Source organism: Struthio camelus, chromosome 5 (genome assembly GCF_040807025.1).
Source record: "Struthio camelus isolate bStrCam1 chromosome 5, bStrCam1.hap1, whole genome shotgun sequence".
NCBI lineage: Eukaryota > Metazoa > Chordata > Aves > Struthioniformes > Struthionidae > Struthio > Struthio camelus.
The window spans coordinates 18,681,829-18,706,871 of record NC_090946.1 but is presented as its reverse complement, the minus strand read 5'-3'; the positions used below and the strand labels follow the sequence as shown (position 1 = coordinate 18,706,871).

Sequence of the window (25,043 nt, the reverse complement as noted above, 5' to 3'; positions counted from 1 at the left end):
AGGAGGGCTTGGAGGGATATTTTGCTTGGGGGGATGAGTTGGTTAGATTTTGGGGACCTCATTCTTTTTTACTGAAACTTTAAACTTACCAAAGAGATGGCTCCTGTCAGCTGCTTGAAAACTATACTGTAATAGCAGATTCATAAAAGCCTCAGTCACACAACTGAAACAATGGCTTTTAAAAGGCTCAAGAGCTGGAGGATAATGAAAGAAGGCAGACACCAGTCTTCACACGTGGCAGAACTCCTTTCAGCACACACTAAGGAGGCTCTCTCAGCTGCCTCACTCCAGTCACACTCACTCTAAAACAGGCTTTCTGTGCTGCGGAAACTCAGACGGAGATGGTAAAGGAGCGAGGTAAGCAAGAACCCCCCAGTTCATTAGGGCAGATATCTGGCCCATTTGAGGTGCAAGAGTAACAAACAATGTTTGAGAGAGTTTGAAGTGTTACCAAAACAAACATATCTAGACTTCTTAACGTTCCTATTGGGTTACCTTTGTCATGACACTGAACACATTGTATCTGCTGAACTTCACTACTTTAGCAGGTATTAAACAGACCTCTGCCCCTTTCTTCACTCTGCGCTTCCCTGTCTTTCCACCTCATCTTGTTTTTCCCAAAACAGCTATCACAGACTAGATATACCTTCGGCAGGTCCACACAGAAGACAGGCAGGTCAAGAAAACAGAAAATAAATGAAAGTGGGTCTCGGAGGGCCCACTCCCTCCCCCACAAACAAAAGTGTGTTTGAGTACTCTCTCAATGACCCCTGTGTTTTATTAGGAACAGATACAGTGACTTGAGTGACTCGTGTTTGGTTGGCTTTCTTTTTTTTTTCTTTTTTTTTTCTTTTTTTTTTTTTAAAAACAGCTCAACATTTCAGAATACTTTATCACCGAGATCTGCAACAGTACCATCTACAGGGGAGATGGTACTGGCAATATCTACAGGCAATATCTAAAATAAACAAACAAACACAAAACCCACCCACCCACCCCCACAATAAAACCAGTTTTGCCAGCTTAGACTATACCCAAGCAAAAAACAAACAAACGAACAAATCCCAAAAGCAAAAGATTTTTATGTGCCACTCCTTGGTAGAACTTTTTCTGAGTGCAAGTTAACAGCAGCCCTCAACAACATCATATGTCTAGGAGAAGGTCTGTACTGCCCTTTATAAGCTGGGTATTCAGTAGCCTGGAACCCCCAGCCTGCTGGTTGGGCTGCAGGACTCTGCATTCCCCAGGACACAGGCTTTGAGATACTGGGGGGGGGGGGGTGTCAGGCAAGGTCCTCTCCCTAAACACCTGCCACTAATATCTGATTGCTCATAGCACCCTTTTCCATGAAGCAAATTCTGTTTTGAACAGCACGTGTCCTAGCCTTACAGTAGATAGCTGTGCTCGAGGCTAGCAAAAAGGAAAAAAAAAAATAGGAGGGAGGGGGGAAGAAAAAGGAATTATCAGGGGAAGGTCACTTCCTTACGACTCTCTAGCATGATCATTATTATTTATCATTTGCATTGCCTTTGCACCTAGCAACCTCTACTGTGAAGCAGTGTGGTTTTGTGGTAAACACTGCACACCCAAAAATCAAAATGACGGCACCATCACTGTAAAGATGCTTAGAAAAAGTTGTTTAAAAGATCAAGTATGCTCAAAAGAGATTACAGAACAGGCCTAAGAAGGCGCTTTTTAAAAGGTGTCTACATTTAGCCAATTAATCTTCAAAGTATACACTTAGATATTCATAGCTAAGTCTACCATGCCTTCTGCAAAGCTCATATTGCTTGAATTCCCATCAAGTCTCCTGGGTAACAAGATTGGACACACAGATGCATTCGCATTAGATATTCAGTTAGGGAAATATGTTCTGATCTGTGTATCACCAGTGCATGTATTAGACATTAAAGTCTGCTGTTTGTGGTCCAATTGGACACAGGGTTTATGAGCAGTTCAGAAATTACTTGGTTGCCAAGCTGTTGACACTACAGAATTGTTGTACTCGTTACTTATGTAGTAATTACATATCAGACCTCCTGCACCTTTATTAAAAAGCCACTCCTGTTTTATGAGTAACAGGAACTGCTTGCTTCAAACAAAAATGCAAATCCATTCCCTGACTAGAATTGTGAAAGCTTAGAAAGGTCAAACATTTGCTATCTGGTGTCAGAAAAATAAAAGCTAACAAATATGAGGAAACAACTAACGAAAATCAAGAGAGAAGTTAAAAAAAAAAAAAAACCACCTGTTTAATTTCCTCTTCTCCTATCCCTTTAAGCAAAGACAGAAGCATGTGCTGCCAGACAGCTGTGAACTAATAGATCTGAATTGGGGACCATTTGAACACTGATTGATTTGAACACCTCCTGCCTCTGTTTAACTTAATAATGGTCCAGACAGCCAGCAACAGCGTGGCTATATATTATTTCAGTAGGAGTGTTCTTCACCATAAGCTAACTAAAGAGACATCAATAGTTTAGTATTTCATAACCCAAGGCAGTTTCAAGTATAACATTCCTGATGCAGGCAAAAAAAAAAAAAAAAAATCCTGGCAACTGGCAGTCACAAGGAAAAGCAGCTTCCTTCCACTTAAAGTGTGGAAAGATTTTAACACAGTACGTAAACAACTGTTCTAGCTCCCCACTGATGCTTTTCCTCATCTGATATGCAACTGCTCTCCAAGAGTCCAAGAAAGATAAGATACCCACACAGAGGGAAAAGGCATCCAAAAAAGATGCTGAAGGAAAAAGAACAGAAAGACAGAATGACAGATGACGACATATATACACATAAAGAAAGGAAATACAACAATTATGTTTGCATGCTATGTCAAATACCAAACATTGAAATAGCATATTAACAGGCATATATATTTATAAGAGAGGTAAGAGCAGCATCTCTTCTCTTTAGGTGGGGCACCAAAATAAAAATGTCCCTATTATCACCTCTTCTGGGTGCCATCAGAACCGTTATACCCATTATTTTCCTCACCTTTCAAATTCTCTACACTTCTTTCAGCAATGAACTATTACAAACAAATTGCCCATCAAAACAATCAACTTCCTAAAACATCTCAACAAAAGGGATAACGCATTAATGCGAACAGCTTTAGCCACAGTTACACTACTAGAATTGGTTGTTTCTGGCTAAGCATTTAAAGATTTTCAAAGCTGCTAAAGAGACTGAGAGAACGCAGTTCTCATTTCAAACCAGTGAGGGAAGTTCCAATATATCTTCTCTGGCCACGTGTAAAAATCCCACCTACATGGCACACCGATTACCCTGGCGCACACATGCTATTTAAGGGGTACTGCTGAGATCTGAGAAGTGGCTTCCCTTGCAGCTACTCCTGATTAGCTGACTGCTGTCAATCTGCCTCCTTGGCAACTGCCATAAAGTATCTTTCAGAAATGCATACAAAATTATTTTAAAACGAAACAAATGCTATAGAGGCAAAAATGGAGGGAGCAGTAAGCAATAGCTCAAAGCTTTTTCCAGGTATGCAATCATCCAGCAAGTAGTAAAAAGTCAAATAAAAATAAATGTTATAGATCAGATATGCATGCACACAAATGCGTATAAAAATGTATGTATGTAATTCTATTCTCTCCTGCTCTCCGTCTTCACCTGAATATTGCCCCAACCACAGAGCTCTACAACAGCTGTTGTTTTTTTCTTTAAGTGAATCTTTGAAATTACATAATATCCATTATACTTTAATATGGGACTCAAATTTCTACTGTGTCCATTTGAAGAGAAATGCATTTGAATGACCTTCTTGCACAGTAAAGGTGTTTTGAGAATCAAAATATCCACTTTAAATGGCTAAATAAATTTGCCCCTTTGAATTCAAAAGATTAGAAACAAAGTATTGTCTGGATACAATTTCACTCATTTGTCATCTCATTTACTTTACAACTGTGCAACTGTACAACTACAGTAACATTAATGATATCAGGCAAGTCAAAGCAGAAGATTGGAAATTTTTCAATCAAGACAGCATGTTTTCTAGAAGACAGCAATTCTTCAAACAGTAAAGAGTAAAGAGTTCCAAGAGGCAAAGTCTTTCAATATAGCAAATAAAAACTCTTCTCTAGCAGAGTCAAAAGGTTCCCCCTCTGCATATTTTTTCCTGCATTTGAAATTTATGGTTCCAGAGTGATTTTGAAACAAAAACTCAAGGGGGTTCCTTATTACTATTTAACTCAAGGGTACTTTTAATTGCATATAAAATGTTCACATGATATTTCAAAAACTTGAATATCTAAAAGCTTCCACTGATACATTTGCGGACCTATGTGGACTTTGGTGCCTGTTCAAGTCCAGCAAGTTGACCTAAAATAATACAAAGCTATCCCTGGCCAGCAAAAACTTCTAGGAATGTAGAGCTAGTGTTCAAAGTGACATTACCTCTAGCTGGGTTCCCTAAACATGGCATGAATTTTGTTTTCAAGTTTGTGGCATGCACATAAGACCATGCAGTGAACATTTACTTTTATTAAAGTTTATTTTTTTTTAAAGTATAAATATTAATGCAGTGTTAAAAAAAATCAATCTAAAAAGGCTAGGTAATGCAGAACTTAGTTTCAGCAGCAATAGAAAGTGATTACAATATAGTAGCACCTGGTCTTTTTCTAGTTAAATACCTTTAGCTAAAAAAGGCAGTTAAAAATAAAAAGTCTTAAATTCTACATCCTAACATTGCACTATGCACCTCCAGTCAATGTTTCCTTGAGAATATATTTTGCTTTTCTCTACCCATTTAATTCAATTGCTCAACCTCAGTTCTTCTTCCAAACAAACTATTTTTGTTGAATTTAATTTTATGTTCAGCAGAACATTGCTTGCCAGAAATATATCTCTAACACACAGCATAGAACAGAGTTGCTAATACCAGATGACGTTAAACAAACAGCAACTCTCCACTGCCTAGCAATTAAAATTGATAAGAAGCCTGTGTTCTTCTGGAATTCTTTTCAACTCTAACAGTAAGCTCTGGAATTGCCAAGCACTGAAGGTTTTTGACTTTGCTTTTTATGAATGCATAGCCTAACAGAAGACGATAAGCACTTTTGTGCACTTGACTGGTGTTTGCCCACGATCAAGGGGGTTTATTGCTGTGAAAGACACCAACAGCACCCCAAGGACAGGCTGGGACATTCCAACACTTGTCACAGAGGTGCCAATTTCCCAGTAAATCAAACAGCTCTGTGATTTCATAGAGCCACAGTAGTACTGATAATAATTTTAGACTTGGAGCCAGGGACGGGAGCAGTAAGACTGCTCTATTCACTACACCGCTCTAAAACACCCTAGAACTCCAAGTTAACTTGTGCCCCAGGAGGAGAGAGGATAAAACCTTATCTGTGATACAGTTGTTGGTCAGTCCCTGATGCCACTGTATTAACACATACTCTGGGGTACAGAAAGCAAACTGTTGCAAAGTACCGGTGCAATTTCAGAGTAGGGTAAACACAGAAGCACAGAGTGGCTATATATTTGTTTTGTCACCATACCTTAGAGCCACGACATATTTCAGATTCCTATAGTACTAGATGCTGTAGACACATAAAAGGAGTGAAGATCCCTGCCGCAGAAGATTATACCATAGCTCATAGTGGTTATGCCCACCCAGTTAGGTGGAGTCACTAGCTCTGTCAGGCTCGGTGCCAACTCTGGTCCCAAAACCAGCTAGAATTCTTAGTGACTACCTATGCTAATAAGCCCTGCCTCTCAGAGCCTCGATAAATGCAGGCACAACCCTACACTGTCATGGCTGCCCAGCTTTTGGATCAGAATCAACTCATGCCCTGCTGGCTTGGCGCAAGGGCAGGGCTTGCATATACGTTCCTCTATCTTCATGATTAGTAAGTACATCCTTCTCCAGCCTGTCCTGGCAGCCACAGCCTCAATTATAACCCACATTTAGGACTGCTTTTTACCTTTTCAAACCACCTAGGTTGATATCAAACTTCTTAGTGATGTGAAGTAGAAAGAAAGTTACAGCCAGGAAATCTCATTGCTTAATCCAGGTCCATGGGGTGCTAAAGAGCTGGTCTCTTCCTCTCCTCTTCTGAAAACAAAGCGATATGAAGCAGCCAGCACAGCTCACTTAGAGGAGTTGTGAGAAAGGAGTACATTTACAGGCACTCCTTCCTTCTTAGTGACCAGGCTATTCCCCCCCTCCCCCCCGCCATTTAATTCTGGGCATTTAAACCTGTTTATATCAGTTCATTAATATAAGAAGTCACATTCACACTTTGGGAACGAAAGCTTACGTTGTCCGGTTTTCCCATAGCTGTTCATCTTCCTTACACTGCAGTAACAATACTTGACCTAGAAGTATCTTGTAAAAAAACTTCATTTTTCCCTATGTTTATTTTAAGGTAAGTGGAAGAACCAGGAAAAAAAAAATAAAGAAATCACCATGACCTCTCTTGACTATACAGGAAAACACTTATTTAAAGCAGAGGTCAAATTAATTTTTTTTAAAGACATGCCCTGTAATACTAGTTTTATTTTACAAGGTAGGTGCTAATCTCAGTGGTACAGCCAAATTTTATTGTTTAATCATTTACTTCCTATAGGGCACTTCACTTCAAGTGTATTAATTTTTTTTTCTTCAGCTCCTGTCCTAAGCTTGCACAATTTTCCTATAGCTGTCGTGTTCCACAGCCACTGATGTTTAACATTCCAGCTTCTACACAGAGCAGAGTTCAAGCATTCAGGAGATTTTGGGGGGGGGGGGGTCGAGGAGAAGGCACAGGCAAAGAGACGTACCATATGAAAGATAATGGCAATTAACTCTGCTTAACAAACACGTGGCATGTTCTAGAGGCAGACATTGCAATTCCAATGAACACACAGAGAACTTCATTTTAACAAGGAGACAGAAACATCATCTATAACATTACAACTGCTATCAATCGAGTGGGAGGGCGGGAAGGGGAGGAGAGAAGCAGGAGATGGGAACCAAGCAAACATCTACACAGCTGTATTTCCCCAACTGCTGCTCTTTTCTTCCTTCTAAAACTCTATTTGTCCTGGAGCCAGATGCACCTGGTACACCTCACAGCTGATGGAAATTGATGCATTGGACAAACCTCTCCATTACTGGGTTTTGGATCATTAAGTAAATGATTTTAAACAAAGCTGTATTGATTCTACTTTCCTCTAAACGTGTGGCAATTGAAACAAAGAGCTAATAAAATATCACCTTCAACAGTGAAGATGGCATTGATAAAAGCAAACAGGAGATATGACTAAACTGTTTGCATTTTTCGGTTCAGTTGTACTACCACCAAACAGAATAAAACTTGCATTTAATCTTATACCTTGAGTAGTCATTTGTAGAAAAAGACAGAATGATGGCATCAATCTACATTGCAAAGATTTTTGCAAAGCACTTAACACTTTGAGAGCATCTAGATGCCTATATTAAAAAAACTGGTCTGGAACATCATGTAGCCTATTGCAGGTGAAATGTCACAGAAATTTACCTGATAAAGAACCAGAACAAAAATCCATTATTTTTACTTGATTCAGGTGTTGCAAAAGACAAAGCACCTGGATGAGATTTTTGTGTTCGTCTTCCTAAGGTTTCATTGATAAAAGTATCAATTCAACATAGGAAACCACTGGTTAAAAGCATCAGTAAAGTTTTAGTGTGGGAAGGAGGAATTAATATGAAGTTGCGACCCAATTATATATTAAAAAAAATCTTCTGTGAAGTGTGTATATTAAGTTTAAAAAAATAGAATTATTAGGCTTATTAAAAGGCTTAAAAAAAAATACTTGAGATATGTATTTGTGATCCCGATTGTCCCCCTCCCCCTCCAAATATTTACACAGAAAGGAAAAGAGGTTACTAACCAGTAATCAAAATTCTTAGAGATGCATAAAGTACACGTACAATCAATCCACTGTGGATATACAGCCACCACACCATAAGCTGAATAACACTGTAGCTTTGCAGCATTTGGCAAGTAAGCCCAAGGAAGTGTTCTCTCACGCGCGGGACACAAGTATATTGGATGAAAGGCTTATCATGCCTTTTCAACTTCCTATCAACCACAGAATTGAGTACAGACAAGTTCCTGGAAGCATATGTGGGAATGTAGGAAAGAGAGTGGATACAGTGGAATACATATACACTTCAGAAGTCTTCAGTGGACAGTATATAACGTTTTTACCCATTGTTGAATGCATTATGTACTTTCAGCTAGTAACTCCCATATATTCACACCTAGCTGCACACAAATCTCAGAGTCCTTCACACCAACAGCAACTGCAGAACATCTTGGTGAAGTACTAAACTCCAGGACCGTATCCAGTTGGGTTTGAATATCCTAAGGATGGAGACACCACAATCTCTCTGGGTAACCTATTCCAGTGTTCAACCATAAAATTCACTGCCCCTACCATCAGACAGTTTTCCTCAGAAGAGAAATACAGATTAGGCTTTAAGGTCCATTACTTCTTGTACAATTCACCTCAACATGAAGAATGGATCATTCTCCTCCTATCTATGGTAGTCCAATATAAACTGAAGACTTACAAGTCAACCAACCTACTCCTTTCCATTGCTGTTGCTCTTTATGCTAAGCTACCTTTCCTCAGATCATAAGATCATGTTTTCTAGTCTTTGTGTAGTTCTTATTCTCCCCTGGACAGTTTTTTTTTTAAGTTGGTCCACATCTTTGTTGAAGTACAATACCTAGAATTTCAGTTTCTTATCCACACAGTAATAATTTCATCAAGCAGCCAATCCCATAAGCAAACAAAGAAGGGAAGTATTAAGACTCTTACAGAAGATATGTATGACAATATTTGTTTTTTTCCCTAGCCACAAACCTTTTTATTCTGTCACAGCCTGAAATTAAATTGACTATTTGTTTTTGACAAATCCATGTTGAATGCTTACACATGAGAGTGCTTAGAAATAGTTCAATTACTTGCTCAAGACTTTTTTTTTGAATATTAGAAATTAAGCTTCTCCAATTCATGCCTGCCTTTGAAAATTAGCATTTGACTTGCCCTTCTTTGGTCTTCTACAATATCATCCAGTCTCCAAAAACATTTCTGACTTAAAATCATAATATCAGCTCTAACAGATATTATTGCAACTGAGCACATAATACACACACAGTGTCTAGCCAAATTCCTTAAAAGGAGAATCAGATGGTACTTTGCATATATTACTTCAGTAACAAAAAACACAGGCCATCTGAATGTTTACTGAAATGAACATTTGTTGTATGAAGAGAAAGATATTTGACACAAAACTTTCCTCAGAAAAAGGAGACCACCTCAGCAGTGGCTAACAGCTAGTATTACAACCTGCTTGAATGCTATCTAGACGATTTAACATAAGAGATAAAAAAAACAATAGGCTAATGCCCCTTTACTTTCACAGATACTATCCACTGGAAGTTTTTCAGAGATTATGTACTTCTCACAGGATATTTTCCCACAGTCTTCCCAGTCTATAATGGGAGTTGATGGGAATACATTTAGTTTTATATCAAAGCCACAAAAAAACCAGGCTGCCACAGAAGCCATCACGATAATTTCTCAGTATTTGACACTCAGAGTGCAACAAGCAATTCATACGCACAGGAAGGGCTAAAATCAACACAGCACAGCTAGTCTTGTACTTGCTAAATTTGAAGGCCCTCTCTTGCAACCTCCACATTCTTGTAACGTTCTCCTTGCTTTTATGGTTGGAATATATACAAATTATCCAAAAAAGGCTATATCATAATAGCAAATAAAAGCCATGAAGAGCTGTCTTGAATGAACAGAACTATGAAGGTATACAACCAATTCCTTTTTTTTATTTATATATATATATATATATATATAGATATATATAGATATAGATATATATATATGCCTGTTATACTTTATATACTGTTGAAACAGAGAGCTCCGATTGTTTAGCACTAGGATGCTGGATGACCTGTTGACACAGAAAACATTGAGTGAACAGGTTTATTTTGTGCAAAGTGCTGAGATAATACACTATCAATACTTTCTGGGTCGCTGATAAGATAACAGCATATAATCACATGAAGTTTACTCACACTATGGATAAAGCAATACACATTTATTTATTTACTCATTGACAGGTTTAACCACATTTCAATGTCTTCCCAGGCAAAAGTGAACAACAAACAGATTGAATAATCTCAACTAGATCTACTTAGGAAGAGTATTTGAGAAAAATCAAAGACTATTTGCTTAAGCTTGTAAAGGACAGATAAAGCTTTGTTCTACAAAATACAAATAACACACTGAACCTGAACATAGTCAGTGGAAGGTGTTCTCTTTTTTTCCAAGCCGCAATATGGAAGAGCTTTCCCCTTGTATCTGTTCAGGGCAACGGAGAGAGGGGATAGAGATTTTGGCACAGGTATTCTAAGGGTTAAGGAATGAAATTGTCAGCAAGTTATTTCCTGTAGCCTTTCTCCTTTGCTCTACTTGTCAACATCCTTATAGGAGATGAGGCACCTTTACTTCTGCCTATTAGTTATACTGTGCCCTCAGTGGTTACCCTGAAACAGAAGGGCCCAACCAATTCCAGCCTGGTTTTGGCTGATGGTGTTTTATCAGTAAGAGGGGGGTGGGGGGGCACTGATGCTGCAGGAGAAAAAAAAAACACCCTTGGAAGGAAGACATCTTCAACACAAAGGCTGCAGCCTTTGTTGTACCAGGAAAGAGCTAAGCCTCAGCAATGTTTGCCACCAGCATCATACCTCTGCTATTAAATTTAGTCTTATTGGAGAGAATATATGGAAGTAACTTGATGGAAACCTCTTATCGTGATTTACATTCTCTCTTCAAACTATGACCCCATTTTGTTCCCTATCCAATCCATATAAAATTATGTAATATTAGCATTGCAATGAAAAATTATCTTTAGAACTTTGAAAAAAAGTTAAAGGTATCCCCAAGACATGAGGGAGTACATTTTCAGAGGAGCCTAGCAATTTCTGAGCACTGGCGTTCATAGATACCCACACTAGAACAATTTTCTTGGGCCAGTTCAAGATTACTGACTGACAGCAGATCATTGCAAGTCTGGCTACTTTCTGGTCTAAACAGAGGGGGCATGTCTGTGTTCTTGACTAGTCTAAAACACATACTGGAAGGGAAGGACAGAGGGAGGACAATTAATTAAAAAAAAAAAAACCTAGAACAAAATAAAACCACTGTTGAAAGGGTGAAAAAAAAGGACACAACTCAGGTAACTATCAGTTACCTAATTTAACAGATTTACTAAAGGCCAGAGACAACAGCCACACTCACAACATAAAAATTCATGCAAACTTAATACTATAAAAGGCTTAGTGTTTTCAGAAAAAAAATTTTAAATAAGATATTTTAACTAGTTCTACACATGTTATGAACAATATCTGATGAGTAATTTTCATTGCCCTCATCTTCAAGATGTGTTTATAAGGTTTTGTCTTTACTAACACTAGTTTGTCCCATCAGGAACCAAATATCGGTTCAAGTGAAGTTAAACACAGTGATTTTTTCTTGCAGAAGCAGAACAGAAATTACTTGAGAAAATGTATTATACTACTGTGGGAAGAGAAAAATGTATCCTCTTCCTACTTTTCAGGCTTTGTCAAAGTAAAGCTAACAAACTAGAAACAAAAGCACAACCTGTAAGGATAAAAAAAAAAAAAATTGTTATACTCTTTCAAGATCCTAGTTCACTAAAAATGATATAATTCTCATTTGAAGTAAACACAAATCAAATAAAGTAATGAATCATTTACTGTTTAAATAACCCCAGTACAATTCCCCCCTACTAGTTAGGAGCAGCACCTTTCAAATGTTCAAATGTCCTATTAAACAAAAGATTAATAATCAAAAGATTGTTCCTATTAAAGACATTAACAGGAAAAACAAAGATCTGGATCAATATTCGGAGAAGTAGAAGAAAACGAAACAGATGCAGAAACCCTGCATTACGTTTATTTTGGCTTTGGTGAACATTTTTCATAAAATATTAAAACACCACATTATCTGCAAAGAACGTATGAAAAAAACCTAAAAAGACATACTACTCTAGACAGATTACAGGAAATATCTATTATAAAGGCCACCTAACAGTTTGCTGCATAATTTCCTATTTTGCTAATTTCCTATTTTCAGTAACTTTTCAATTTCAAAAGGGTAAACTTTCAAGGCTGCAGTTTTAGTGCTTGCTGTAGTCCTTACATAAAAGTCCCACATGCAGACACTTTTTTTTTTTTTTAAATCAAGAAGGATTCAGCCATTTTGAGAAAGAGCAAATGTGTGCCAATTAACTTATATCACAAAAATTTTTAACACTAAAGAAGTTCAGAATAAAAGTTTGTTTTTGTTGCAATGGCTGTCCTAAGCATCAAGAAATCTTTGGATTTCCCTGTACGTGTGTCCATTTTTATTGCAATTTTTTCAAGTTCTAAGTCCTCTGTTGTAAAGCGTGAGTGCTAAGGGAGGAAACTGCCATTTAAATAATGCCTTACCACACTTTTTTATAGGTACTTGCACTGTATTTACTCACCCATCCAAGCCCTGCTTAACCCTCTGTGCAACTTCTTACATTTGTTCAGCTCCTTGAATGCAGAAAACAGTTCTGATTTTGCTGCTCTGTACCAAGAAGCAGGGGAAAAGCGAGAGCTGAGAACCCATGCATCTGAAGAATCCACTGTATCAGACACAAGTTAAAAGTCCACACTGAACACCTCTCCAGTTCTCCAGCCCTGTGCAGACTTGAGGCTGAAGAAACCTATTTAATTTAGAGAAGCTGCAGAACTTCCTATAAGAGCCTTTAAATCACTGACTAAAAAGCAACAGTAAAATTAACATTGAAGTTAGCCAATTTTCTCTGCTTTACTGGTCTAACTCTGTTATTACTAAAAAGCTGTCTTTCTGGTAGGAGGTAAAATACAATACCTACTACCACAGTAGAAGCTTGCAAATGCGTGCCCTCCTGTTATCATTACCAGTATTACAACGGTCTCACATGCACGATTGCATGAGAGCCAGTACCCTGCCTGAAAAACTCACTAATCTACACCTCCTTCTTCCCAGCATCTGTGATTTGTTCTACCCATCAGGCCTATGTGCAACTGGCAGCATTCCAATATATTTGAGACTTCTGTTTGACCTCTTGGTGGCAGGCAAAAAACACCTTGTCCCCAACAAGACAGTAGTTTCCATCTGGAACTGAATGAGCAAGTGTTCACAGCTTTTGTGCTCAACCACTAACGAACATTCAATAATCCATTAACACACAAAGTAATGAGGTACTGCCAAATTTAAAGTCAGCAAAGCACTGCGCCTGTGCATAGTCACCACCCCCTAAAGCATATGTTGGCACTGTTGTTTGCAATAAATCCAGTGCTCAGGCATTTGGAGCTCAGCCTAATTAGCTGACTGCAACTGAATCTCAGTTCCAGCCTTGATTCAAAGGCAATGAAGGTTCTAAGAGAGTCCTATCTACACAGCCTCGCATAGTTTCTTTCTGGCACTTGAAGAACTAGGGCAAGGAAGTGTGCCCGAATTGCTCAACCAAGCATTTGACAGATATGCAGAAATGTGAATACTGCACCTACAGGTTTTCTTAAGATCATTCATGTGCAACTCTTAAAGGGAGATAGAATAATTCTCTTCCCGAAGGAAAGCAAACACCAGAGAGGGACTTGAAATATTATACTGGAAAAATGATGGGACAAAGAGAGGAGAAGGCCTATCCCCACGAAAACCTGCCCAAATTTAATAAGTTTACCACTGTTATGCATGGGTTTTGCAAAGTAGTTCATCCATCACATGCAACTTACCTCCGCTAAGTTCCAGTGCTCATCTGCTGATTTTAAAGCCTTCTGCTTCTATCGGTTACTCAAAAATCTAAACATTGGCACAATTGCAAAGTCTTACTCCTCCCCAACCCCAACAGGACTCCCTTCTCTACTGCAGCATGGCCTCCTTAATCAGTCACTGCCTGCAGATAACAGGTCAAGATGACGTTCTGCAAGCTTTTTCAAGTAAACTGCTCATGCAGTGTTATATATTTCAAAGTAGAAATTGGATTTTCTTCTTTATTATTACTTATTGTTATTTATTATTATATTACAATATTAAAGATAGTGTGTTCCTTCAAAAGACATTTTAACTAGAAAACATCCAGCTTTCCACCTTTCTTCCCCTTTGACTGTTCAAAATACATTTCCACAATCATTTTCACAAAGCAGTCATTCAGTACAACAGATAAGGCAAAGATGGTGGTTTAGTCTAAGTGACTTCCAGGCAGTAGCTACTGATGGGTGACACTGAGCGGACCTGGGGGTTGACAGGTGATTGTCAAATAAACTTGATTTTTTTTCCTCATTTTTAGTCTATTATGCACTTCGTTAGTATCTGTGTTGCATATCCTAATAACTTCTATTGCCCCAGTGGAAAGAAAAATAGGGATCCTCCTGACCTGTAACTAACTTGTCACTCCTGAGCTCTCCTTGGCACAGGCTTGGATTGTTCTCAGTCACAGGACAGCCAGATAGCCCTCAGCAAACATCAGACTTCAGTCAAGTTGTATACTGGGAAATATGAAACACAGTAAGAGTGAAGACATGTACGTTGGCCAATCCAAATACTACCTCTGCCACACAAGTTCCAAAGCAGAGTCGCTATGCAATATTATAGCTAAGGGATTGCACTGAGACATGCAGCAGGGAAGGAAGAAGCAGCTAAACCTTCAAGTCACTTCTCCACAACACCTATACTAAACAAAAATACTCTTTTACAGCTGTCATCTTATTCACAGAGCATGAAGTTATCATGCTCTGTCCATCCAATAAGCTTTCAAATGCTATTTACCAAAACCTTTTAACTCACATGCTTGGACACTTGTGCTGTATAATTGCAAATTTCAGATAGAATACTGCATATTACAGCCTCGGGCTAATCACCTGGCAACACTCTTTTGTTGGACTGCTTCTGCCCTAGCATAGCAGTGGATACACACAACATGAGAAAATATTGCAGCTGCACAGTACTGTAGCAGAGGTCTGCCCAAGCCTCAAAACATCACTATTTGCCTGACAGACAACAGGGCTGACCAAGCAGCAGTGATTCCTAAACATCAGCAAACTGTCTTACGTATGCAGCCAGCTATGATAATGGATGACGCAAAAGGTCTTCCCTGTTCTCTGGGAATATGTAAAGTTTGTTTTTCAATCCCTTTCACTTCAGACAAAGATGTTACCAGACATATCAATAGATACACAGCACTAAGCTGCAAAGATGTCCACTCTGCTGCAAAGCAAAACAGACTGTGGAGTAGGGCTGAGGAAAAACAAACAAAAACAAATTACCTTGTTTCCTCTCCAATTTCCCCACGAACATTCCCCGAGCATGTGTGCTACCCTAAAGAACCTTTTAAGACACTGCACAGCTGTAACACAGTATGCTCTTGAAAGTGTGAGGTGACAAAGGAGCAGATTCCTGCTATTACAACTGTATCTAGCATGCGGGGAAAGGAGTTCTGAGATGATCCAGTAATATAAACAAATAGTAAATGATGGTTGCAAGTAGCAAGCACTCACAGGCACAAAGACATACGGGAATAAAACAAACATCCATTCACATCAGCCTCTGCCTGACAAGAATAATCACTCAGACATGCCAAAGCGAGGGGGGCCAATTCAACTTCAGCCACACTTCTTTGGAGGGATTTAAATTCCCGTATTAAAATAGAGGTAATAAATTTGAAGTCTGACTTCATGCCACAAAACCTCTAAAAGACCATGTCCAAAACATAGTATTATGTATGTTTAGCCCCTTCTTTCACTCAGTTCGCACACTCAGAAAGAACGCTTGCAGTTATAACGTGTGAGCATATGCAAACACTCATTATTTTTACAGCTTTTTTTTCCCCCAAAAAGTTTATGCACTTAGCATGAACCACTATTCTTGAAATATATTTGGAACCATGAAATTTTTGGCATTTGAAATCAGTTTGGAGTTATACTTCTTCCTCGTAGTATTGTATGTAAACATCACATTGCCTTTAATAATTAATTACTCTAAGTCCTGATAGACCATGTAACTGGAATATTCTATCTACCATTGTTTCTTATCTATGCATGCGTACACAAGCAGTCACACTTCTGAGAGATCAGGGAACTGCGCATCTGCTCTGCCAGTTCTTTGAGATCGGTCTCCCAACTCACAACTGCTGGCCAGTCCAAGCTTATGTAAGCATCTTGGGATCCAAAGAGATGGCAAACAATCATGGCCGATTAATCCTAACGTATACAAAGACAAAGTAAATTGTACCAGGTACATGCATCGACACAAAGATAAGATAGAAGTTGATTATCTTGCATGGCAGCATGAGGGTTGCCATACCAGAACAGACTACTGGTCCTTCTGTTTCTGAATTGCTCTCTCTGAGAATGGCCAATGCCTCAAAGAACACAGGAAGTCAATACACAGTGTATGTTGCCCAAAGTCATTATTTATGATAGTGAAGACAAGAGAAACCACCAGAAAGCTCATAATTGAAGTTCCTTCAGATACAGTCTAAGATGTTTGATTTTAAAACATTAAAGGGGATGAGAAGCTCTTCCCTCATCTACTTAAATTTAAAATAACTTTTTAAAAGACCTAAAGAATTCACTTATTTTTTATACTCGTTTCCAACACAGGGACAAAGAGTCTCAAGGTTGCAGTGGGCCACTGTAATGACAGAATCCAAGTCTCTCTTGTCCTAGCACCTCTCTTCACGTAGCTTGAAAGCATAACTAGTTACTAGAACATTTCACCTCTCAAAACTAGTGCGTCAAAGTCCATGATTTTCATGAAGTGTGGCAAGATGCCCTAACTCCAGGAGACACTGAGATCAGTGGCACTCACTCATTTTCTCATTTACTGCTCCTCTGATGGCCATGGGTTTGGTGGCTCTGTCAGGACCCTGCCATACATGCAATTATGCCATGGAGCAAGCGCTTATTCTGATGTGCAAAAATTCAAGTTTCCAAGCAACTGCCAGCTGTGTCTGTAGAAACTATGCAATGTAAATCTTCACCTATGGAGCTCTGGTAGCATTAAGTGCACATACTATCCACTTTGCATATTTAAATGAAATTTAACGAAACATTAGACCAAGTCATGTAGCAAAAGAAAGTCCGTATCATCTCCACTACTTCTTTTTTAATTAGTTTGCCATATGGCTAGTTAAATGCTGATTTCCAATTCCTTTCCACATACAGATCATTTCCATGGCATGTAGATAGGTCCATCCAGTGTACATCCAGCATAGACGAGGTACAATAATTCATTCCCTGTTCTGCTCTTTTGAGACGTTTCTACTCTTTGGCCCAAGCAAACAAGCCAAATCTCAGCAAAGACCTGTGCATAGTTCAATTGATTTAAGCAGTGACTGTGATATCAGTTATTCCGGAAGATTAGAAACAACAGCAAAAGAAAAAGGGCATATACATTGCATCTCAGAAAGCAGAGATCCAGCCTCCTTTTGAAAGAGATAATAGTTCAGAAATAAATGGGCCATTGGTCTGTTCTGGTATGGCAATCCTCTCTTTCTGTGCAAGATAGACAGCCTCCATCATTTGGATTGGGCAGAAGGGCAGGGAGGCGCCAAGGGGGACTTTGCTGCACACAAGAAACAGAGCAATCTAAACAATATGAAACAACATAGGAAAAGTCCTGGGGATCTTGTAGGTTAAAGCTCAGAGTTTAGCTTCCCTTTTCTAAGTATTATAACATAAAACCTGAGGAAAATCTGTTCCCAACATCTATTCTTAGCTATTGATATTCTAGATACCATTGGATAAAATTACTAAGTAGAAATAGGGCAAGACAATCAGTAGCTGTTGCTCTTCTCGCTTGAAAAACATAGTGTTTCAACAGCCAGCGATAGATACATGTCCAGAACAAATTAGGTGACCATTCCATGGAGTTACCTCCAAATTCAATCATTTCAGTGTGTAACTAAGAACACAGCCATACACTGTGCACAATGTAAAACAGCATAATAGAAAATGAAGAAGTTTGCAGTGCTTGCTCCCATCCTTGTGCTAGACCTTGACCCAGACTTTCTACTCAGTTCTAGTCTTTGTGCCCTGACATAATATCACTCCATGACACTGGTCCTGTTCTACTTCTCTACCTTCAGAGTCCCTCTGCTGCTAAGATGCTTGATTTAAACCCATTAAAGAGGGTGAAAAGAACCAAGACCTGTCAGGCAGCAGAAGTCCCCCAGAATAAAGCAAGCAGTAACCAGTAGAGGGAGTCACAGAGAGGACACAGGCAAATAAAGTCGGTCTTCTGGCCTCATTCTGGCAAATGAGACAACCATCACGATCTTGGATGTGAGAAGGCAAAACCTAGCTTAGCTCTCCATGAACGCTGGTTTGTATGCTAAAAACAAAGCAGTCAAGTTACTTCTTCTAGGGGGAGAAAAGCGCAAACATGATGGCGGAGGACTTATAAAAAGAAAATTAGACAGTACCCAACACAGGTAACTGACTTCTTTTTAGCTCTTCAGCTCACCATTAGTAACCAAATGCTTGCAAAAAGCCAGAAAACCGCATGCAAAAAATCAGGTCTCATGCCTCCTCCAAAGTACAGGCTGAAATAAAACAGCAGCTTCTCTGGATCAGAACAACTGTCTGTCTTTTCCATTACTTTTCTTGCTGAACTTCTGGGTTTTGAAGGAATAGCTTCACTTTTTTCCTCCATCTTAGTAGCAAACATTAGGCTACCAACGCTCAACATGTGACTGGCAGAGGCAGTAGTCAAAGAGAGGATCTCCTGGTCAAGTGGAAAACAAGCATCCCAGGAGCTTGCTGTGGGAGCTCAGAAAGCAAGAAAGAGTTGGAGGGGTATATACCAAAGATCAATAACCAAAAAGATTACCAGCAAGGGCACAAAGTGGGAGCCCGTCTACCACAGAAACAGGGAGAGGTTAGGATGGCTGTGGAAGTTACAAACTCAACTCCCTCTGCTGGCAGAAATCAGAACGGGGCTGCCTAAAAATACAGATGGCACTTACCGATTGCCCTGTAAGAAATGTATAGGGGTGGTAGTACCTCCTTCTGTCCTCTGACAAGGAATTTGCACAATGCATAATAACAGCCTTGAGAACATTCAGTACCTCTGTCATTCACCACTGCATCAAAAGAGCTGCTCTGGAAAGCTGGCAAGCACTGGGGCTAATGCTTCACCTCAGATAAGCGTGCATTGGGGGAAAAGAGGCAGTAACTGCTTGTACATGTTACAATCTCTTTCCTAGAGCAGAATTACCGAATCTTAATTCTCACTGTTAACTACCTGGAAAAAAAAAAAAAAAAGATTTTAAGTCAAAATTCAGGTCAGATTCTGTTAGATAGATGGATCCAACTGGGCGATGTCAATGAAAGCTCTTACCCCAAGACACACCTCGCCACAGTTTCTGCTGTCAGTACTTTTTCCTACGCCCACTGTTAAGATTTAGAGAAAATTAGCTAAGATATGCAAGACTATTTACTGTCCCTTCTACAAAAAACTTGAGGCACCTGAAAGAGGTCAGATATCATGCAGGATAGCTGCCTCAAAGTTTTTTTTTTTTCCCTCCTTTTTAGAAAATAAAGAACTCCAATTCCTAAGAGTGTTTTATATTATTCACCCACAACTATTATACACTTTTTAAAATTACGGCCATTAGCTGTTTTGTCATCTAATGGCATTGTCATAATGTTAAATACAGTGGAACCCACAATTATCTTAGCAGCTCCACACTTAAACACATTCTGATGATAGCTGTTTTTCCCTGACTAAAACAAATTTGGTACCACTTACCTGTCTACCTAAAGGCTCCAGGATCCTCACACGTGGAAAATAGGCCCACAACCCTCAATCTACTTAACATACTAATTACTTAGAATTAAAATCGGAACACAATGACTAGAGCATTAGAATCGAATTTTAACCAAGTCTTTTGTCGTAGGTCTTGGCCCATAAAACACCTTAGCCTCCAGCTGCTGTATTAAATATACACGTATGTGTGTGTATATGTATGCCTGTGTGTGTGCATATGCATACAATAAATAGATTTATGCAGGTACTGCACTTCCTCATCTTATTCTCTACGCTTAGTACTTACAAAGTGCTCAAGGGTCCCGCAAATCTTCCACAACATCTAGATTAAGACGCATTAATTCTTCACGGACGCACTCTTTAAGATCCTCCGGAAGAGCAGAACAGACGTACCCTGTGTTGGTTCAGGACGGACACAGTGCTCCATACTGAATATCGCGTAACATCCTCCAAACGTCACCCCCCCCGCTTTTTTTTTTTTTTTTGGGGGGGGGGGGGGCAAAAATAACAGCGATGGCCTTCCTTCCCCGTAGGAAAGTCGAACAAGGAGCATCAAAAAAGGCAAGGAAAAAAAAAAGCGCGGAGTGCCACAACGCTACACCTACCTCTTGCCTCCCTCCGAGAGGGCTGACACGCTAACGACACACCTGCCCCGCGGAGCAGGGGAGCGACGCAACGCGCCGAAAAGCCGGGAACCGGTGCACTGCATTTACCGGAGGACAAGCCGCCAAGCGACTACCTGCTTCGACTGCGCACCTGCAACGGACCAACTTCGGCCAGCTCCGAGGACGATCTTCTAGGACAAGCGATTTCAGCCAGCCTGGGCTCTTCTCTTGTACGCCCAACCCGCCACGCTGCGCCCCCGGAACACAGCCTCCCCGTCTCAAGCAAAAGGGGCTTTTCTCGGGTCCGCTCGCCCGCTGACCGCGAAGGGTTCCCCCCGCCCCGGGCGAAACACCTGCAGGGCGCAGCCCGCCCAGCAGAGCTCGGCGTTAGCTCGGGAAACGGCGACCAGGGGAAAGGCGGGAAACCCGGCTGCCCCCTCACGCCGGCCGCCGCCGCGCTGACAGGGCGAGCGGCCGTTAACGGCCGTTAGCGGCCGCCCGGGCGCGCGGCGGCCGCGGTACTCACACGGTGAAGTGGTAGACGAAGCACTTCCAGCCCGTGGGGCGCTCCAAGAAGTTGTAGACGCGGCCCTGGATGTTGCTGCGGCTCAGCAGGGGCTTGCGGAGGCTGTAGATGGAGACGCGCGGGTCGAGGCTGACGGGCGGCCGCGGGCCGTCGGCGTTCACCGCCGCCGCCGCCGCCTCGCTCCTCAGGCGCCGCGGCCGCTCCCGCTGGGGCTCGGCGCTGCAGCCCGGCGGCTGCTGCTGCTGCTGCCCGCCCTGGATGGGGGCATAGCGGGCGTGAGGGACGCTCTCAGCCAGCTCCAGCCCCGAGGGCTTCTTGCCGAGCGTCATGCTGCCCTTCCTGGGCAGCGACAGCCGGCCCAGGCTGCGCGCCTTCTGCTCGGCCGGCGGGGAGCTGGACGACATGGCAGCGGCACTACCGGTACCGGCTCGGCTCGGCTCGCCTCGCTGCCCTGCCGAGCGGCGGACCGGCACCCAGCGCCCTCCCGCCGCCGCTGGCCCGGCCCCCTGCGGGGCGGCTCCCGGCCGGGAAAGGTGAGGGGCAGCGGCGCGGGGCGGCCCCGGCTGTGAGGGAGCCGCTGCCCTTGGGCGGGCGCAGGTCGCCGAGTGACTCGGTGAGCTGTAAAACAATTATACATACGTTATATAAATATATATATAGTTCTTCCTCGCTGCTGCAGAGGTTGGGTCTGACACAAGGCCAGGTGGAAGGGGGCGTGCGCTCGGCCGGCCGCTCGCCGCCTCCTCAGGCCGTTTGGAGGGCTCGGGCCAACGTCCTGTTTTTTTAAGTTAGGGCTCAGGTAGCTGTGGCGTGAATCAGTTTGTCACGGTAGTAAGAACCTTTGCTGCAACAGTTAGTTAACAAGTTTCTCTTCCCAGAGCTTAAGGGAAGGGGTCGCCTTTGATGTGGAGAGCTTTTTTTTTCATTTATTTATCCCCCCCCCCCCCCCACACGCCTCTCTCTTCTAGCCCAAAATAGAACAGGACTCTTAGGAGCGAGGTGGAGTTGTTCAGGGGTGCAAGAATGCTGCGGGAAGATAAGGTGCTAAATAAAGCTGAACCCAAGCAAGGCTGCCCGCTGCAGCTGCAGGCAGAGGCTAGGCTGTGAGGGAGGCCCCGGGCGCCGCACAGGCCCCTGCGCTAGCGGGCCTGAGCCCGAGCGGGGCTGTCGGCTCCGACACAGGGTTGATTCACACCTGTGAAGAAGGTGGCCACTTGTTGGGAAAGCAAAAGGGGTAAAAAGAGAATTCGCAACACTTGTTTTTAAGTCATAAGGATTTAACCCCCCCACCCACCCCATCAGAGCAAGATGGAGGAGCTAGCTTAATGAAACAGCCTGGTGGAGACTCTGGGAACACCTCAGCAAGAGATAAACCTCCACCTTCAGGAGGGAGCTTGACTCCTGGCCGTGGGATGCTGGGAGCTGCAGCGAGCGTAGCCCAGCGCTTGCCCCTGAGCCAGAACCCTTCGGTTTCTTGTCTGCGTTTTAGTTGGTTTTTAGCGTCGGGCCTCCAGTCTCAGAGAAGAGAGCGTTTAGGCTTTCACTCAAGGACCACCAGTCAAAAGACCTTGTTAGTGGTTCAGAAACAGCTTCTCCCTCTTGGTAAAGACACGCTGCCTATCCTATCTGCAGAGGAAACCTACCTCCTGCAGTAGTCGCAGTGACTCCGCTCACCTCAGATTACAATCTGTTTGGCAACCAAAAGGGGCATCGCCGTGAATCTTTGAGTGGGGTGGCTAGCCGCTTGAATAGAGGAGAGCCACAAACTAATGACTCCTTCTGGCAATAAACCTGCAAGAAAAATGACCAAAGGAAGAAAGCCTTTGCTAGCCTTGAAGGCTTGTCATTTGAGGACTAGCCTGATTAAGTCTCGATATCAAAGTTAACAAATGTGTTTCCTTATGTAAGTGTTTTATTTTAAAGACTCACCTCTTGTCTGTACAGAACTTATCCTGGAGCCAGGTGCAAAACTTAAAAGAGTTTAGCAAAATAATAAGAGGCTATGTTTAAGTAGATTGTGGTGTTCCTCAAAAATGTTTTCAAAATTTTTTATAAAAATTGTGGCATTACGGGTTTTTTTATACTTTGCTTAACAAAACAGAGAATAGAAATCCCAAAACACCTGAAATGAAAAAAATGGAATTTTTGCATGACGTATACAATTTACTTCCATAAGAAAAGTTAGAGTAAGTACTGTGTACTTAAATAGCTAAGCAGGAAAGTAAATTGTTAAGCGCTGCATTTGGTCCTCAGTGGTCAATGAGAAACTGTTCCAAATAACCCAAGTTTGTTTCAATAATTTTCTTACTGCAAAACAAGAAAAGTCTAAAATATTTTCCATGGCCCAATATTTTGAATTGTTTTCATATCAGAAAAACTTTTATAATGTTTTGAGTTGGACTTCTAATTTTAATTACATTTTTCAAAGAATCATAACAAATAAATGAATTTTCAGTTTGAAAATATTTAAAATGAGCATTCAGGCAGTATCTACACCTCTTTTCACTAGAATCAAGGATTTCATCAAAATCCACTATTTTTTAATATATTACTGATGGATAGTGAAGTTGATTTTATTTGGTAAGAATCATTTTTTTCTGAACATTCCCAACTAGTTCATGTCAGTGAATAATAACATGCCTATCTGGCATAGGTAAAAGCCAATTGCATACTTAAATAAAAACATCAAAGGGATGAAGAATTAGTGCTGAGAATACAAGAATATTTGTCTTCATTATATATTAAATACCAAAACTATATGATAACTTGCAGCATTTTCAAGATTAATTCTTTAACATGCTAATGTTAATTCCTGTTTTTCCCATTAAGAACAGTCTTGATATTAACCCACATCTTGATATTAAAATATATACATTTTACAAAACAGTAATTATTTAAATGGAAGAAGAGAAAAAAATCCAATGAGTATGGTGTATACATAGAAGAGTTAAGAATGGAAAGAGGAGGTGGATGAGCATTAAAAAAATGTTTACTGAGCCAGATATCAGTGCTTTGATAGTGAAGAGACTAGGCAAATACAGGAGGATTAATAAGGAGGATACAGGGTATTAAATATTAAGGTGGAACTATACACTGAGTTGTTTCTTAGAAAAAAATCATGATTTAGTCTATTGTAAGTGTTTAAGAAACTGTAGCAAGAGGAATAATGGTGTGATATTTATTACTTCATTCTTTGCAAGTACGGTGTTTAATTTTTACATTTTTACGATGCTGCTGCTTCTAGAAATGAGACCTGGTGTGTAGTCAGCCACTGAAGTCTGATGGTGCTACCCGTGAAGCTGATGGTAACGCTCCCAACAGCAGTCATTACATGGGATAGGACTAGTAAAGCATTTCTGAGAATCCCACCATTGGGCTAGAGTAGATCCGAAGTGTTTGTTCCACCTCAGGTCTGTATTTCTTTATCCCATCTCCAGTTATGTCCTTTATTATCTATGCTTTGTTACATATGTTCATTATATGTTGTCTTTTTGTTTTGTTCAGTCATTTTTATAAGTACTGTGTAAGATAAAATGGCAAAGTCATAACTTTTATCACTGCTGAATGTTTGTAAGTGGTGCAGCAAGTTATAAAGAGACACTTTGATCTTTTATGTTATTACTTCCCTATGGAATCAAAGACTTAAACTGAAAGAATCTGAGCATTATCTATATATGCTAAAAGCCATTAACACTTATGTTGCAATTATTGGTTGCACTGAATTCTTGGCTGATATGGAAATCATGTGTTTTGTCTATTGCTTGCTGTAAGATTACTTTGGGGGGGGTGGTTTGTTTTTTTATACTACTTCCTGTTTCTGCCTAGCTAGAGAATGGGTGATGATAGAGGTAAAGAACATTTTTCAAGGAGAGGCAGAAGTTCTTTTTGTTTTTTAATTTTCAGATCATTTTGCTTGAATTAGAGCAAATATTTTGTTGAATTCCATTTCCTGAAGAGTCCACAGTTTAACCAGTTAACAGATCATTTTAAAAACTCAGCCAATGGTGTAGATAAAGTGACTCAATACTGAACCG

General features: G+C 40.7%; 1 protein-coding gene across 3 annotated transcripts in view; it reads right to left on the bottom strand.

Moving 5' to 3' along the window:
- The window catches only part of KCNQ1 (potassium voltage-gated channel subfamily Q member 1), a 373,080-nt gene extending 351,610 nt beyond the window's left edge, over nt 1–21,470 (bottom strand). For all 3 annotated transcript variants that reach the window (XM_068944815.1, XM_068944816.1, XM_068944818.1), the window contains exon 1: nt 21,010–21,470. In XM_068944815.1, the coding sequence (XP_068800916.1) occupies nt 21,010–21,413 (404 nt within the window). In that variant the 5' untranslated portion in view covers nt 21,414–21,470. The remainder of the gene's footprint in view (nt 1–21,009) is intronic.
- Between the last annotated feature and the right edge of the window lie 3,573 nt (nt 21,471–25,043).